We start from the raw sequence: 15,058 nt of genomic DNA on the forward strand, positions 1-15,058 counted from the left end.
CCGTTCCAGCTACAGTGCCGGGCCTGCTCTCCCCAAACATAGCTTACCTTCCTTGTATAGCTCTGCCACGTGTTATCGGTTGGGCAGCATATAATGGATTTGTAGGAGTAGCTCACTAGCTTTAGAGATGGTCATCTCCCTCCTGAATCCTGATATGGGTTCAGACGACATTTAGGCCCTGTTTGTCGATAGCTCTGGGCTGGTACTGTACTAGGATCAGCCTCAATCTCAAAAAAATAAAAATTTTACTTCAAAATTAATTTCAATATCTCTATTTTTTATATTATATTAATTATTTTTATTATTATTATTCAAATAAAAAAATCACTACAAAACAAATTTTTTACTTTTTTTCAGATAAAATATATTTTTTCACTTTTTTTCGCAAAACATTTACTAAAACCAATCAAACACATATACCCAAAAAAAAGTACTACAGTACCAGCTCTAATACAATATCAACCCAGGGTCATTGGCAAACGGCTTAATGTCCAATCTACTACTTCAACAGAGGAGGTGAGGAGGGCATTTTTTGCCCATTGTAATTCTCTTGAAAGTCTACTGACACGTCAACCCCTTTCTTTTTCAGCTAAGGGGAGAGATTGTGTGTCGCGCAGTTGTACTATTCGTCCTATGTAGTCGTTGAGATTAGTTGCCAAATCTGCCTTTGCTTGGACCAATCATCTTTAAGGACGACCTTCTGTCTAGTGGGCATAACTCGGATCCATCAAGATTGATGATAAAGCCAAGCTATATTAAGTTATTAACACCAAAAAAAATGATTGTCTTTATGTAAATAAATAATTTGCTCATAAATCGACGCATGAATTATTTGTTAAACCTAATTGTCATGTCACATGTCAAATTGCTTAAAAACATCAGTCATTCTGAGGGATTGTGTACTGGAACGAGGTTAATTTATCATTGGCATAGAAATTGCAATTGGCCACTATTGTGGTAAAATATTATTTATACCAAGGATGTTTTCGCCTACTGAAAATGAAAACCATCTATTTCCATTCAATAATTCCGTGTTCGATTAAGTTTTTCTAGGACAATAAATAAAGCGTAAGGAAAAACTATAGATTATGTGAGAATATATCTAGCTTGACTAATATTTTGCCATGGACAACAACTCTATGTAGTGCAATCTAGAGCAAAAACCAAAAATTCGATTAACGTTGTCATTAGACCAACTTCAATTGGTGATTTCAATGACAATTGCACTAAGAATATTGTTTATGGAGAAGTATTAGCACTAGCAAACATGTTCAAACAGTTGATGGATATTCCTAATATAATTTGAGTAATTTTTTTGTTTCTCCTATTTTTTTTATTGATCCCTCATTGAGTATGTTAAATTTCTACATGGTGATTCCTTTGCTTATAATGTTTCTTTCACAATTTTTCTTTAAAAAAAATATCATTGTTACTAAAAGAAATGAAATGGCAAGTATAGCTTATGCATTCATTTTCTATTCTCAATGTTCGAGTAATGTTATAATTCCCTGAAGGAGTTTACCCCCAAGACTAGAGACTGGAAAGTCCATACTCCCAACAATAATCACAAGCTTATATTGGTTGATATTATGGTAACATAAAGATAAAGAAAGAATAACAACATATATTTTCCAGTTTATATAAGTTCTTTTGTTTTAAATAAAATGTTTTATTAGAAACAAACTCATACACAACTCATCATTCTATGTAATCATTCTTGCACTGGATTCTCATTTCATCCTTCACATTACTAAGTAGTGGTATGTAAAAATGAGCGAGTAATTTGCCAAACTAATCCACATCATTGCCAAATTATGATTGTATTCAAATAGATGTAAGCATATAACTATGTTTTAAGTTGGAAGAACAATACCACAAGAAAGTATCTCGAACAAAAGAACCTGAATTCATAACAAACAATCAAAATTTTCTTTTACTGAAGACCCCCACCCACACTCTTCCAGTTGCTCTAGAACAATCACAAGAACAAATAGTTGACAAATCATCTTCCTACCGTCGCCTCTTCTGCCTTATTACTGGAAATTGAAGGGGCAAAGGAAGGGTAAATAACAGCAAGTTGCCCTGGCGGGAGGGCTTGCAACCCAAATGCTCATAATGCACTCTCAATTTTATTGAACTCATTCTCAGATCCTTTGCGATATCAGACGGGTCGGTTTGGAATTCATCAGCATATAGAGTAAGTACCAAGACATAACTAATGAGAAGATCATTTTTCTCAGCTGACAGCCTTTTAAACTCTGGAGCGAACATTGTTGAGAACTTCTGGGATAGAATGTTTGGAATTCTGTGGCCCTTTGCAGAGGAAACACCATCCATGGAATGCTGATCTTTGTACTTTATAAGGTGAGTAATGTATGAGAATATGCAAGCAAGCGTTCTCTTATCTGCCTCATCCTATAAACAATTAATTATGACATCATGAGATTGTAAATAATGCAGCTTTTGACCCAAAAAATAATTTAAAAGAAAGAGAAAAAAAAAAAATGACGAGCAAAAATGATACTACAAGTGTAGGACTCAACTCAAATGGGAAGGACACAAAAATTCAGTATCTCTATTTTTGAGAACAGCATGTTTGCTTTCTTTTTCTTGGTAAGTTACACATGCACCCAGTTGGTCTTGAGCCAAGACCACATTTGAGCCAAATCTCATGCTTGGAGGATAAATAAAATTATGCTTTATAATTATCCACCCTTGTTCCCCAACCTAAAGTAGATGAGAGCCTCAGACATTTGGCATCCTTAATGATTAAATATTAATGTTTCAGTGCTTTGTACAAAAAGCAAACCCAACCTGCGATAGGCATTAAACTCTATTAATAAATGCATCTATAGCTAAGATACAAATTTGTGATGTGAAAGCAGGAGGGCCGATAAGTATTTAATTTTTTTTATTTTTTTATTTTTATGAATAATAAGTATTGAATATAATCCACGCCTAAATTTATTTATGGAGAAGTGAATAAGTATTTAAATATAATTAAGTTGCAAACACAAAGTAAAAGGAACCAGATGGCCTATAAGTTAGGCTTGCATTCGATGGTTATGTTTGGGATGTCTGGCTGTCATATGCCACAAACTTTTGGCTTAAATTCATTTATTTGAATGTTTCAAACATAAAGGTTATGATAATAGGATACTAATACCATCTACAATCGATTGGCATTCTCCGAAAACATACAAAAGAGAAAACAACCTAGGTTTGGAAATATATAGCACTCAAAGTCAATATATGGCATCAACTAATACTAATTTAACGGCCATAAGAAGTGGATCTTCTTCCATTTAAGTTATTTGCAAAAGCACTATTAAGACTTTCTTATACCATACCTGAATCTCCTGCAACTTATGGATTCTGTTGCAGACAAAGGTTGGGTAACTGTTGGGGGGTACTTTTGCTCCCACTTCCGAAAGCTCAAAAACATCTTCAAGGAAACCCCACTCTCCCGTAAGGATGATCTTGTCCAGTGGGTAAGCCTCCTGGGGAGAAGTAGCAGAAGCATCATATGGTGGAACATTGCGGGTGATATTGGCACCAGTACTTTCAAGAGCCTCCTTTTTTATCTTTACTTCTTTGATTCTCTCACCCAGCACCTCTTGAGTTTTGGGATTATCTTCTTGGTTCAAAGAGTGCCTCTTTTTTGCCTGCCATATGACAATAAAGTTAAAGTCAACTGTAAGTGCAAATGCTTCCAAGACTCAGCCCGACAAAGTATTCTATCCAATTCTTAAATTCTTAGGGTACACTGCTCAAAACCTCTACATAACTTTAGGGCAAGGTCTCCTAATAATTTGCTTCCAATAAAGAACAGAAGAAAATGTAAAAATAAATTATGAGTTCAATACTAGAAGGAATCCAACAAACAAGATAAATGTCACAAACATATAAGAGGCCCTATCAATGAACGAAAGATGAAGAGATAGGTTCTGCTCTCTTGGACAGCAAACTGTTTGATACAAGAAATCAGTTTCTTGTATTGATTTTGAAGTATTTAAGACATAAGGAAGTTAATGAATCATAAGGAAGACATAGGAAATTAGTAAAACATGATGGAGGAAATCTTTTCTAAGATTTGGTAAGAAAATCAACTATATGAATACATACATAGAATCTGGACAGAAATTGCAGCTTCTAGTACAGCAGGAATATCAATGATTTTTTGGCTTGTAGACTTTAGGTTTAACTTGAAGAAATAAAGGATAGAGGAAGAGAGAAGAGAGAAAGAGAGGGCTGGACTTTGAAGGCAATCGTAGAGAGAAATGGGCTGTAATAAACACTGCTGGAATGTATATCTACTAAGATCCAGAATATAGAAATTGACAGCTGAAAACACTAGGAAGTAGGCTTTCACTCTAGTGATATTACTCTAGATTTGGCCAAACTTTGTTAGGTATTAGTCCATTATGGAGTCCACTGCAGGTCTTTGTGCTGTAAAGAACCATTATTCAGACTTTACTATAATAAAACATCACTAATAATAACTATAATACTTTCCTTAAGTGTTTTTCATCATCCTCCACTATACCCCTCCACTAAGTCACTAACCTACGAATTTGGAATAAAGAAATCAAGATAATGGCATTCAAACCCTACATAATTATAAAACAGCAACCATTCAATATAAAAGTAATCTAGAGAATGTTGGGCATTACAATAACATTCCCTTAATGCCAATGGATACAATCCAAAAAAACAGGAAAGCATAGAATTCATCTAATGATATGAGGATCCAGGGAGGCCCTAATCTCTCTCTCTATCTAAGAGGAGGTTATTCTACCTACTACTCCTTTTTTCTTATTTATTTATTTATTTTGTACTTCTTGTAGGAGATGAGGGCAGGTAAATCCAGCAAATGCTTCACAATCAAAATAACAATGCTGCATGTTTACATTTCAGAGACCAAATATGTGAGGCTTGCATGCTATATCGTTTTGCATCCATTGAAACATGCGCTCTACCATGCAGATAATGAGTAGAAAAAGTTCTGTGCCGAATGATAAGAAAAACAGCAATGTCATATTTTTATGGGTGTTAATCATTATCTTGTAACTACTCACTTAATAGGCCCCAAACGTTTTTACCAAAAAAGAATTATGGCAACACCATAATCCCAAGAGAGTACCAGACATCAACCTTCAACATATCAAGATAACATTTGTAACATCCATTACCCAAAAAAGAGGTCGACAAATGTAGAAGTGCCCAATTATATCCAAGTATTTCTTTATTTATTCATAATCTTACATTCACTAGTTGTACTTGTACTAGTATGCACATCAAAATTGAGACTTATATAAGGTTAAGATTATCCAAACAAAAGGACCAAAAATTGCAACATTATTACGAAAATTAGGTTTTGCCTTCAGAATTTAATTGGTCTCCATGTGATAAATGTTAACGAGCTCTAACTAAAACAACACTTCCTGCCCACATGAAATGGAGTAGAAGGTAAGGTTGTGGGTTGAAGACCCACTACATACATACATAACTTACCAACAAAAAAAAAAGGGTTTAAAAAAACAGTCACGATTGATAGAAATACATCTCACATTTCGGGTGAATAAAACTAATCTTATTCAACAATGCAAACATATCACAGGCCATTGCTTCGATTAATCAAAAAAATTTACAGTGTCTCTACAGGTACAATGATTGTCATATGTTGAACCCCTCAACAAATCATATAAGCCTCATAATGTCTGGGACTCATGTTTCTTTCTCTAAAACAAATAATAATTGCTAACTAACTCATGCATCCGATGGTATTTCAATTTGCAACCTAATCTGTCACTCCATGCTTATGGAGGGTCGAAGTGACATTAGGTCCAAAGGCTACTGAGAATAATTTCTATATTGGCCATGAGACTTACATTTCTCATTAATCAAGCTAGTATATCATAAGAACTTTGACATACCCAAGAAAAATTAATATAACCAATAGACTACTATTTGAAAAACACTAATTGTTATTCACCAACCGTCAACCACCTTGCCATGTATGATCATTCATCTACTAATAAAAGGAACTTTTCATTATACTAGAAAGCTAGAGAGAGCGAGGGGCTTGGCTTACCTCCTTTATTGACTTCTTTGTTCCAAAACGAATAGTAAGCGCTTGCATCTTGTCAGCCTTCTGTGGTGCAATTTCTTCCTTCACTGAGCTTTCAGGTTCCTCATCAGCAACATCTAACCCTCTGACTTTAGGTTCTAGTCTAAATACCTGAACAATCAAAATTTAAGAGTTCCATTTTAATGTGAACTACATAGCAGCAATAAATAACTAAGCAGTAAAGAAAATATATAAGTAAATTCTCCACCACAGCCAACCAACTGGCTAATGTATAAATTCTCTCAGCAACCAATACACAAGAAAATTTCAACATTTCATGAGCAATCAAACAGTCAATATCTAAACTCTCCACATTTTATCAATAACAAAATTCCCCACACATCCATATCAACCAATCAGTAAAAAAGTAAACTTTGCCACACTTTCTCAGTGACTAAACAATAAAAGAATCAAAATTTCCACACATTCTCAGCAACGAAACAGCAAACTCACCCTGTCACAGGCAACAGGCACAATCTTTAAGCTCTGGCTCTCCTTGTCAAACACCCCAAGCGCGTACTTATACCGCTGGCCAATCGTGGCATCCCCAGAGTAGTTGGTTCCAACGAAATCCACACTAGAAGGAGATGGGCTCACCACCATCTGGACCCTCCTGGGCCACTTCTGGCTTCGATAAACCCTAACCCTAGGTGACCCAATACCATGACTTTCCTCAGAATTGTTCCCGCCGTAATCTTTGAGGGGGTCATAACCGGAGGAGAAGTAACCAACAAAAGGCGGCGCTTTCTGTGGGTTCTCGTGAAGGACTTTCACGTTGGCTTTGCCTTGGACCGGTGGCAATGGCGGTGGTGTTGGTGGGGCTCGGTGCTTTTTCTTCTTTTTCTTTATCGGGGTCTCCAGGTTCTCCGTTACTTGCGATTTGGTGTATTCTGGTTCTGACTTCATTGGAAGAGAATCACCCAAACTTTCAGCTACAACAACAAGACACCAATTTGATTTCTGCAACCTCAGTCGCAGATATATCGCCGGTGGTGGTGTCTTTCAGTGGGTCTCGCGAGAGAGAGAGAGGAGCGTGGTGAAAGAAGCACCCGATGGTGGGCGTCGGCACTGTTGGTGGTAGTGGGCGGGTGGGCGCGTCTCCGTTCTGGTGCAGTGGGCCGTCGTGGCTTCGCCGGAAGCTGAGGTTGGGGTAAGGGAGAGAGAGCAGAGATGCATTAAGGGTTTTGGGGAGAGAAATTTTTTTCCTTTGGGGGCTGAAGGGGATAGCGACATAGCGTGAGTCTATTTCTTTTTCTTTTTTTCTTTTTTTTTTTTAATAATAATAATAATTAAAATAAGGGTTAAATACTAAATTAGTCCCTAGGGTTTCACAACTTTATTTTTTCCCCCCTGGGTTTTCATTTTTATCACAGGAGGTCCCTGTGGTTTTGATAAGTGACCAAATTAGTCCATCCGTTAGTTGACCGTTAGTTGACCGTTAAACTGGACACGTGGACCAATCAGACGTCGACACGTGGCACATATATAAAATTTTTTTTTTTAATTTTTTTTTAATTAAAAAAAATGTTTTTTTTTTAAAAAAAAATTAAAAAAAATATATTAAAAAAAAAAAAAAAAAAAAAAATCGGAAAAAACTGGGGGTGGCCGAGCCACCCCCTTGGCAATTTGGGGGTGGCTCGGCCACCCCCTTTGGCCATGGGGGTGGCCAGGCCACCCCCATCTGGCCGGATGGGGGTGGCCGAGCCACCCCCTGGGCACCAGGGGGTGGCCGAGCCACCCCCTTGGGCCCCAAGGGGGTGGCCGAAACCACCCCCGGTTCCCACTGGGGGTGGCTCGGCCACCCCCATGGAGCCTTGGGGGTGGCCGAAACCACCCCCAATGGTGGTTTCGGCCACCCCCAAGGCTCCATGGGGGTGGCCGAGCCACCCCCAGTGGGAACCGGGGGTGGTTTCGGCCACCCCCTTGGGGCCCAAGGGGGTGGCCGAGCCACCCCTTGGTGCCCAGGGGGTGGCTCGGCCACCCCCATCCGGCCAGATGGGGGTGGCCTGGCCACCCCCATGGCCAAAGGGGGTGGCCGAGCCACCCCCAAATTGCCAAGGGGGTGGCTCGGCCACCCCCAGTTTTTTCCGATTTTTCTTTTTTTTTTTTTTTTTTTTTAATATATTTTTTTTAATTTTTTTTTAAAAAAAAAACATTTTTTTTAATTAAAAAAAAATTAAAAAAAAATTAATATATGTGCCACGTGTCGACGTCTGATTGGTCCACGTGTCCAGTTTAACGGTCAACTAACGGTCAACTAACGGATGGACTAATTTGGTCACTTATCAAAACCACAGGGACCTCCTGTGATAAAAATGAAAACCCAGGGGGGAAAAAATAAAGTTGTGAAACCCTAGGGACTAATTTAGTATTTAACCCTTAAAATAATTAAAAAATAAAAAACCAAAACGTAACCGCGGTTTGTTTAACTCTGCCACAAAGGAAAAAACGGAAATGCTACGGAACTTTTGTTATTCCGTAGCATTACTCGGATTCGGCTTAGGTGCGGTAGTGCAAAACTACCGCACCATGCAGTAGTCCAAAACTGCACCGTTTGGTGCAGTTTTGAGAAGGAAAAATTCAAAACTGAACCAAACGGTGCAGTTTTGGGCTGGGAAAAAATAGGTTTTTTTAAAAATATAACAAACAATTATTTAAGAATTAAAAAATATAAAAAACTAATAATTAAAAATATTAAAACAATTAAAAAAGTTAAAAAAACTAAAAACTAGAAAGAATTAAAAATAAAAACAGCAGTTGATCATGATGTTCTTGCAGATTCAGTGCATGTTCTTGCTCTTGGTGTTGATAACTATCATCTAGCGGGTTTTCATGATTTTGCTGAAAGATACATCGTGGATCAAAGAAATCATTGTTTCAACCAGATCCATGTACCCAAAAGTCTCAATCAGATCCATAGAATCCATGCCTTCAAGGGAAATCAGGAAGAAGAGGGAATCAAAGAAAGCACATGATAGCCTTCACCGGTGTCGGAATCGACGAAGATCCACCCTCATGGCCTTTGGGGTGGTCCAGATTGAAATGGGTGTTGCTGGTGGAATGAAATACAAGGACCTCATGGTTTTTGGAGTTTTGGGTTTCTTTGAATTTTTCCTTTTGGCTTCCAATTTTCTGTCACTTTCTTGAGAAAGTTGGAGGAGGATAATGGAAAGGCAAGTTAATATGTGAGAAAGTTGGAGGAGGATAATGGAAATCCACCCCCTTGGCCAAAATGGGGTGGTCCGGCCACCCCATTTTGGCCAAGGGGTGGCTCCACCCCTTTCATTTTTTTATTTTTTTTTTTCTCTTCTATTTTTTTAATACTTTTAGTTTTTAAATATTTTTCTTTTTCTTTAAAAGAACTATTTGTTTATTGCCCAAAACTGCACCAAACGGTGCAGTTTTGGACTACAGCATGGTGCGGTAGTTTTGAACTACCGCACCTAAGCCTTGCCCAGCATTACTCTATATTTATGGTTCAACCTACTATTCTTACAATGTCCTTTAAATTTTTAATTGTCACAATATTTTTTTAAATTATTAAAATATTGCCAATATTTCTAAGACTAATAAAAAATAAAAATACTTCTATAAATTTCTTAATAAGACAAAAACATCTTTATAAATTTGAAAAAAAAAATTATTTTTTAATTCTTAAAATGATTTTTTAAAAATTTTTTTTAAAAATAATTTTTTTTAATTTTTAAACGATTTTTTTAAATGAATTTTTTTTAAAAAAAAAAATTTGTTTTAAAAAACGAAAATTTTAATTTCTTCACAATAAAATTTTAATTTTTTTTAAAAAAGGAAATTAATACTTAAAAAATTATAAAACAAAAATTACAAAAAGAGAAAGATAATTTTCAATATTCATAAAAAAAAAAAAAATTGAAATTTTTAACTTTTTTTCTTATAAAAATGATTTTTTTAATATATATATATATATATATATATATATATATATATAGTTTTAGATTTTTTCTAAAAGTTTTCATATTTTTTATTTTTATTTTACTAAGGGTAGTCTGGTCATTGGGAAACATTGACAATATTTTGTTAGTTTTAAGAGATATTGTCAATTTAGTAGTAATTAAATGAGATATATAGGCTTTCCCCTTCATTTTTATGGAATAAATATAAAAAAAGTTTTATAAATTATTAGTTATTTTATATATATATATATATATATAAATAATAATAATTAAAAAAAAAAAGCCCCACATGTGACATATAAATATATCAAATTATTGTTTTGTGGCAAATAAGTCAGTAACTAATTTTTTTTCTTTTTATTATATCATTATTTTCTTAAAAACAAAATTAAAACTAATAAAAATAAAAAAATTTAAAAAAAAATTAAATAAATAAAAAAAGCTCAAAGGATGGCCGAACTAGGATGGTACAAACGGGTTGTTATTGGCGGTTAACCGGATAATCACTTTTGTAGACTGCTGGAAAAAATAGCTAACTATTAGGAGCAGGTGGGAGGTTAGTAACCGCTAACTTAATATATATTATATTTTATAATAATAATAATATACCATGTATTATTATTGTTTGCAATGTTCTTGCTACGTAGATGTGATTTCTAATGTTAGTGTTTATTTGATTTTTTTAAATTTTTTTTCCCATGATAGACAAATTATGTTTTTGTTGTTGAAATTTGTATGCTTAAAGAGGCTGGCGAGATTAGCAGTTGTATTTTAATTGTAAGGGTTGTTGTTAGTTGTTTAGTGTTTTAGTATTACTGTTAGGTGAATGATTTTTTTCAAACACAAACAAGGAAAGTGGATGGATGTTAGGTTCTAAGAGAACCTAAACCTTTTATATTTTAAAGAAACTTAAAACCCTTTTTTGAAACTCAATGTTTAGGATTAATTATGCTTAATTTATTAATAAGCTTGATGTCTTTAAAAAGACAATTACAATGCATAGTGAAAATAAAAAGACTAAGTAGAATAAACTACTATAATGATAATACTTATTTCTAATATTTAAATTCTAATCCATACTTCTAATGGTATCTATAAAGATAACTTAAGGTATTCTAATCATAAAATACCTCTATTATTAGACTCCTAACATTCAATTCCCCTTAAAATGGAATTTGTCCTCAAGATCCTACAAATTTGAAAACATCTTAAAGTAGATTTGAATTTGTATACTTTGAAGTCTTGATCACGTTACTGGTAGCACCTTATGATAAAAACATTATTTGAAGAATATGCATGAGTGAAGGAGAGTCTTCATATCCAGAGTCTCCCCGCTTCTCATACACTTCCTAGGTGGTCGTTCCGTACATGGATTTATATTAATGGCCGTATTGTTAGCCACAATAGCGCCAATATTTTATTTATTTATTTATTTATTTTCACATCTACACACATGACATCTCCAATCTTCTATACTTTTCTTCAACTCGTACGAGTGATTGCTCGTTGGTGTAAGGCGTGGTGGTTGATGGATCGCCGCCGCTGTGGTTTCTAAGTCGAAATGATGGCACTCTTTGGAGACAAAGGCTAGGGGTGGTTGAACGGTGCTAGACAGTCTAATGACCGCCGGTGCGATTAGATAGTGATGAAATTAGGTGGCAGTGAGATTGAGTTGTGGAATTTGCAAAGGTGTTTACTGTTTAGTGCCTTTTCATTTCTTTATATGTCGTTTGTATCTAATTTTGTAGCCCATAAAAAATCTACAATTTGTGTTATTTCTCGGAAATATATATATACCGTGTTTTGGGGGTTTGATTGATAAAATTATTCAGTTTTGTTACATTTTGAAGCATTCTGTTTGTTTTTTTTCTTTAAAAAAAAAATGCCTAAAATAATATAAGTATGTTCATTATTATCTCACCAAATTAACCAAAAATACATTTTTCTCTATTTTAATTATTTACTTTTTTATAGTATAACCTAACTATTTTAATAATTCACTTTCATTATTTTATATAAATATTATTTTTTAAATATTTGTTTATTCGTTCTCTAACTATTAAAGGAGGAGAGAGAAATGGAAAAGAAAAATCGGGAGAAATAAATCATTTTTTATTCAATTTGTGAGTACTTCACTCACCATTTTTTATTTTTTTTCATCAAATTGGTAAGGCTGAAAATGAGAGTTTTTAAGCATTTTCATCAAATTTTATCCATCAAAATAAGAAAAATTACATTTTTCTTTATTTTAACTATCCACTTTTTTAAAGCATTCCCAACAATTTCACTATTTTAACTATCAATTTTCATTATTTCATTTTTTTTTTCAAAATATTTATTTATTATTTTTTCAACTTTTTTCAAAGAATAGGGAGGAGAGAAAAAATTTATATTATTTTTTATTTACTTGATGAGTGAATATTATTCATTCACCAAACTAAAATCACTGGGAGTGTTTGTTAAACCACACCACACTATTCATCATCTCACCACACTATTCACTTTATTTTTTTTCAAAAAAAACATTTTTACTTTTATATCAAATCATTCACTTTTTATATCACATCATTTATTTTTTATTACTATTTAAATAAAAAAATTATTACAAAACAAAATTTATTACTTTTCAATACCACTTTTTCATTTTCCCATACCAATAATTATTTTTATTTTTTTTATTCTTTTTATCCATAAATAGTGTGGTGAAAAATGAACAGTAGTAGAGTACCGTGGGGTTTAACAAACACCCCTACTATTTTGGGGATTGTTTTTTGTGATTTGGCCACCAAATTAGTTTTTTTTTGTTTTTTTCAAAAGTTCTGTGAGAATGCTAAAAATGCCTGTACTCTAAAAGGGAGGCTTAATGAAGGCTCAAAACACACACAAAAAAAAAAAAAAAAAAAGGCTTAAAATGCCCATTTAAAATTTAAAAAAAAAAAGAAAAAAAAAAAAAAGAAAAAGAAAAAAGCAGTTATGCATAAGGGGTTGCAATTACGAAATTTCAATAACCAGCTAATGAAAATTGAATGAAAAAAAAAAAAAAAGATTGCATCAAATGTTTTATTGGCCATATGAATTACGGGCAACCATACCATAGCTATTGGGCAAGCCAGCCATCTTGTATGGTCCACTGGACCACTGCCACTGGAATTAAGATCCTCTCATTTTCATTTAAACTATATAATATCCAGTTAGTTATATAGTAGGAGTATTTTTGTCAATTTAAAAAGTAAAAAGACAAAAACACTCATTCAATATAACTAACTGGATAATATTTAGTTCAAAGGAACTGGAGAGGATCCTGTTCCACCACCACCAAATTGAGATGTCTATATCCTAGAGTGGCTCCATTTATTGATAAGGGAATAGAGCAAGGAATCATAATGATCGCCAACCCTTACAAATAGGGCGTAATTGTGGGTGTCTACTCAAGAGTTTAAAGAAAATAAAATATTGTATGATGATGAATGTTTTATTTGTATTTTTGATGTTTTGATACATAAAATTGTTTCTAACTTTATTTCATGTATGTTGTATCTATATATTGAGTATTTACTTATATTTTGTTTTTATGTTTTAAAACAACTAAGATGATGCTATGAGTGGTTTCACGGGCAGAAAAACTAGAAAAATAAGCCCTTACATAAAAAAAGAGGAATAAAATAAGTGCACCTAGTACATTTGTTGTTTTGTTTCCGCACATTTATATATTTTCAATTGTAATTTTCCTTTACTTGATGAATAAAACTATTTTTGATTCCCTATAAAAAAAAAAAAAAAAAAATCTCTTATTTTTTTTTATATGAATTAAATACTATTTCTTTTTATTATTGCAATGAGAGAGAGAGAATTATTGGAACATGTGAAAAATCAGTTTTTTATAATTTAATAATGCATTAGACATCTACAGTGTTTCTTAATGCATTGGGTGCATTGGTATACTATAGATGCTTTTTGATGTTGATTATTGTTAGAACAGTTTTCAACACGGTGGATGCGCTTTCTTCGGGGTCTTCAATACGTCGTCGTGCACTCCAAATCACTACAAAAAAATAATATTGTCAAGGGGGTCCCCGGAGAACCGGGGACACTCAATGCCAAAGTCAGAAAGTTTCTCACTCAATAATATGTGAGAATATTTCAGTATATAAGATTCAAGCTCCTTTAGTACCTTGTGTAAGGGCCTATTTATAGGCTCGGGGAGATGAAGTAGACTTGGACTGGATCTTCTTATTTGAATTGGTTTGAGAGTCCAGAGTTGAGATAAAACTCAACAGCTATCATGTAAAGATAAACATTCAACATATATTATGTAAAGATAATCTTAAGTTGTCATCTTCTAGAGATAAGTAGGACGTCTTTATTCCAATATTATCCTAATTGGAATATAAGACTATCAATTAATTAAATAGTCCTTGCTATTTAATTAATATTCATGGGCCTATCCTTGGCCATTGGGCCCAGAATTTGGTAGGCTTATAGTGTGAATTTATTCCCAACAGTTACCCCCCAATTCTCTTAGCCAAGGTACTTGGGTAATGGGAATTTAGTCAAAGCCTTCTGGTGGCTTGTTGTTTAATCTTGTCCGAGACTCGTGTCTCCCTAGTGAGTGTACTTTGAGCTCGTTAGTTAGAGCTCTTCAGCTCTGTTTTTGGCATCGCCTGAGTTTTCGGGAGCACCCCCAACTCTATCCTTTGCCCGGGGTTAAACCCATCCTAGTTCCGAGATACCTTTGTTCCCCGTTCTCCTTGGGGCGATTTCTTGTTTTTGTCCAAGGTTTTCTCCTTGTTGCCACGAGTACCCCCCAACTCTTTCCTTTGCCCGGGGGTTAAGCCTATTATATCCTTGAGACACCCGAGGATCATGCCCGATTCTCTCACAAATGCCTTTATTCCCCGTTCGCCTTGGCGTAGCTCCTTGTTTTTTACCGGGTTGTCTCCCGTTAATTGTTTTTACCCAAGGTCGTCTCCTTGTCCTTGTTTTAGAAGGTTGTCTC

The 15,058-nt window shown here is 34.3% G+C and overlaps 1 protein-coding gene across 1 annotated transcript; it reads right to left on the bottom strand.

The window, feature by feature from the left end:
- Positions 1-1,804: 1,804 nt before the first annotated feature.
- On the bottom strand, positions 1,805-7,336 carry LOC132188351 (DNA binding / DNA-directed RNA polymerase). Its single transcript, XM_088517742.1, has 4 exons — positions 6,584-7,336; positions 6,095-6,241; positions 3,351-3,665; positions 1,805-2,415 (listed from the first exon to the last, which is right to left on the bottom strand). Exons 1-4 carry the CDS (start codon positions 7,034-7,036, stop codon positions 2,011-2,013), a joined length of 1,320 nt encoding a protein of 439 aa, XP_088373868.1. The 5' UTR covers positions 7,037-7,336; the 3' UTR covers positions 1,805-2,010.
- Positions 7,337-15,058: the final 7,722 nt, after the last annotated feature.

The sequence above is a fragment of the Corylus avellana genome, chromosome 6 (genome assembly GCF_965113065.1).
Source record: "Corylus avellana chromosome 6, dhCorAvel1.hap1.2, whole genome shotgun sequence".
Lineage (NCBI taxonomy): Eukaryota > Viridiplantae > Streptophyta > Magnoliopsida > Fagales > Betulaceae > Corylus > Corylus avellana.

Excerpts from the sequence above, each read along its gene's own strand:
- LOC132188351 (XM_088517742.1), bottom strand. The coding sequence starts at position 7,036 with ATGAAGTCAGAACCAGAATACACCAAATCGCAAGTAACGGAGAACCTG. Across the intron at positions 3,666-6,094 it reads CAAAGAAGTCAATAAAGGAG|GCAAAAAAGAGGCACTCTTT; the intron begins GTAAGCCAAGCC and ends GTCATATGGCAG. Across the intron at positions 2,416-3,350 it reads ATAAGTTGCAGGAGATTCAG|GATGAGGCAGATAAGAGAAC; the intron begins GTATGGTATAAG and ends AATTGTTTATAG.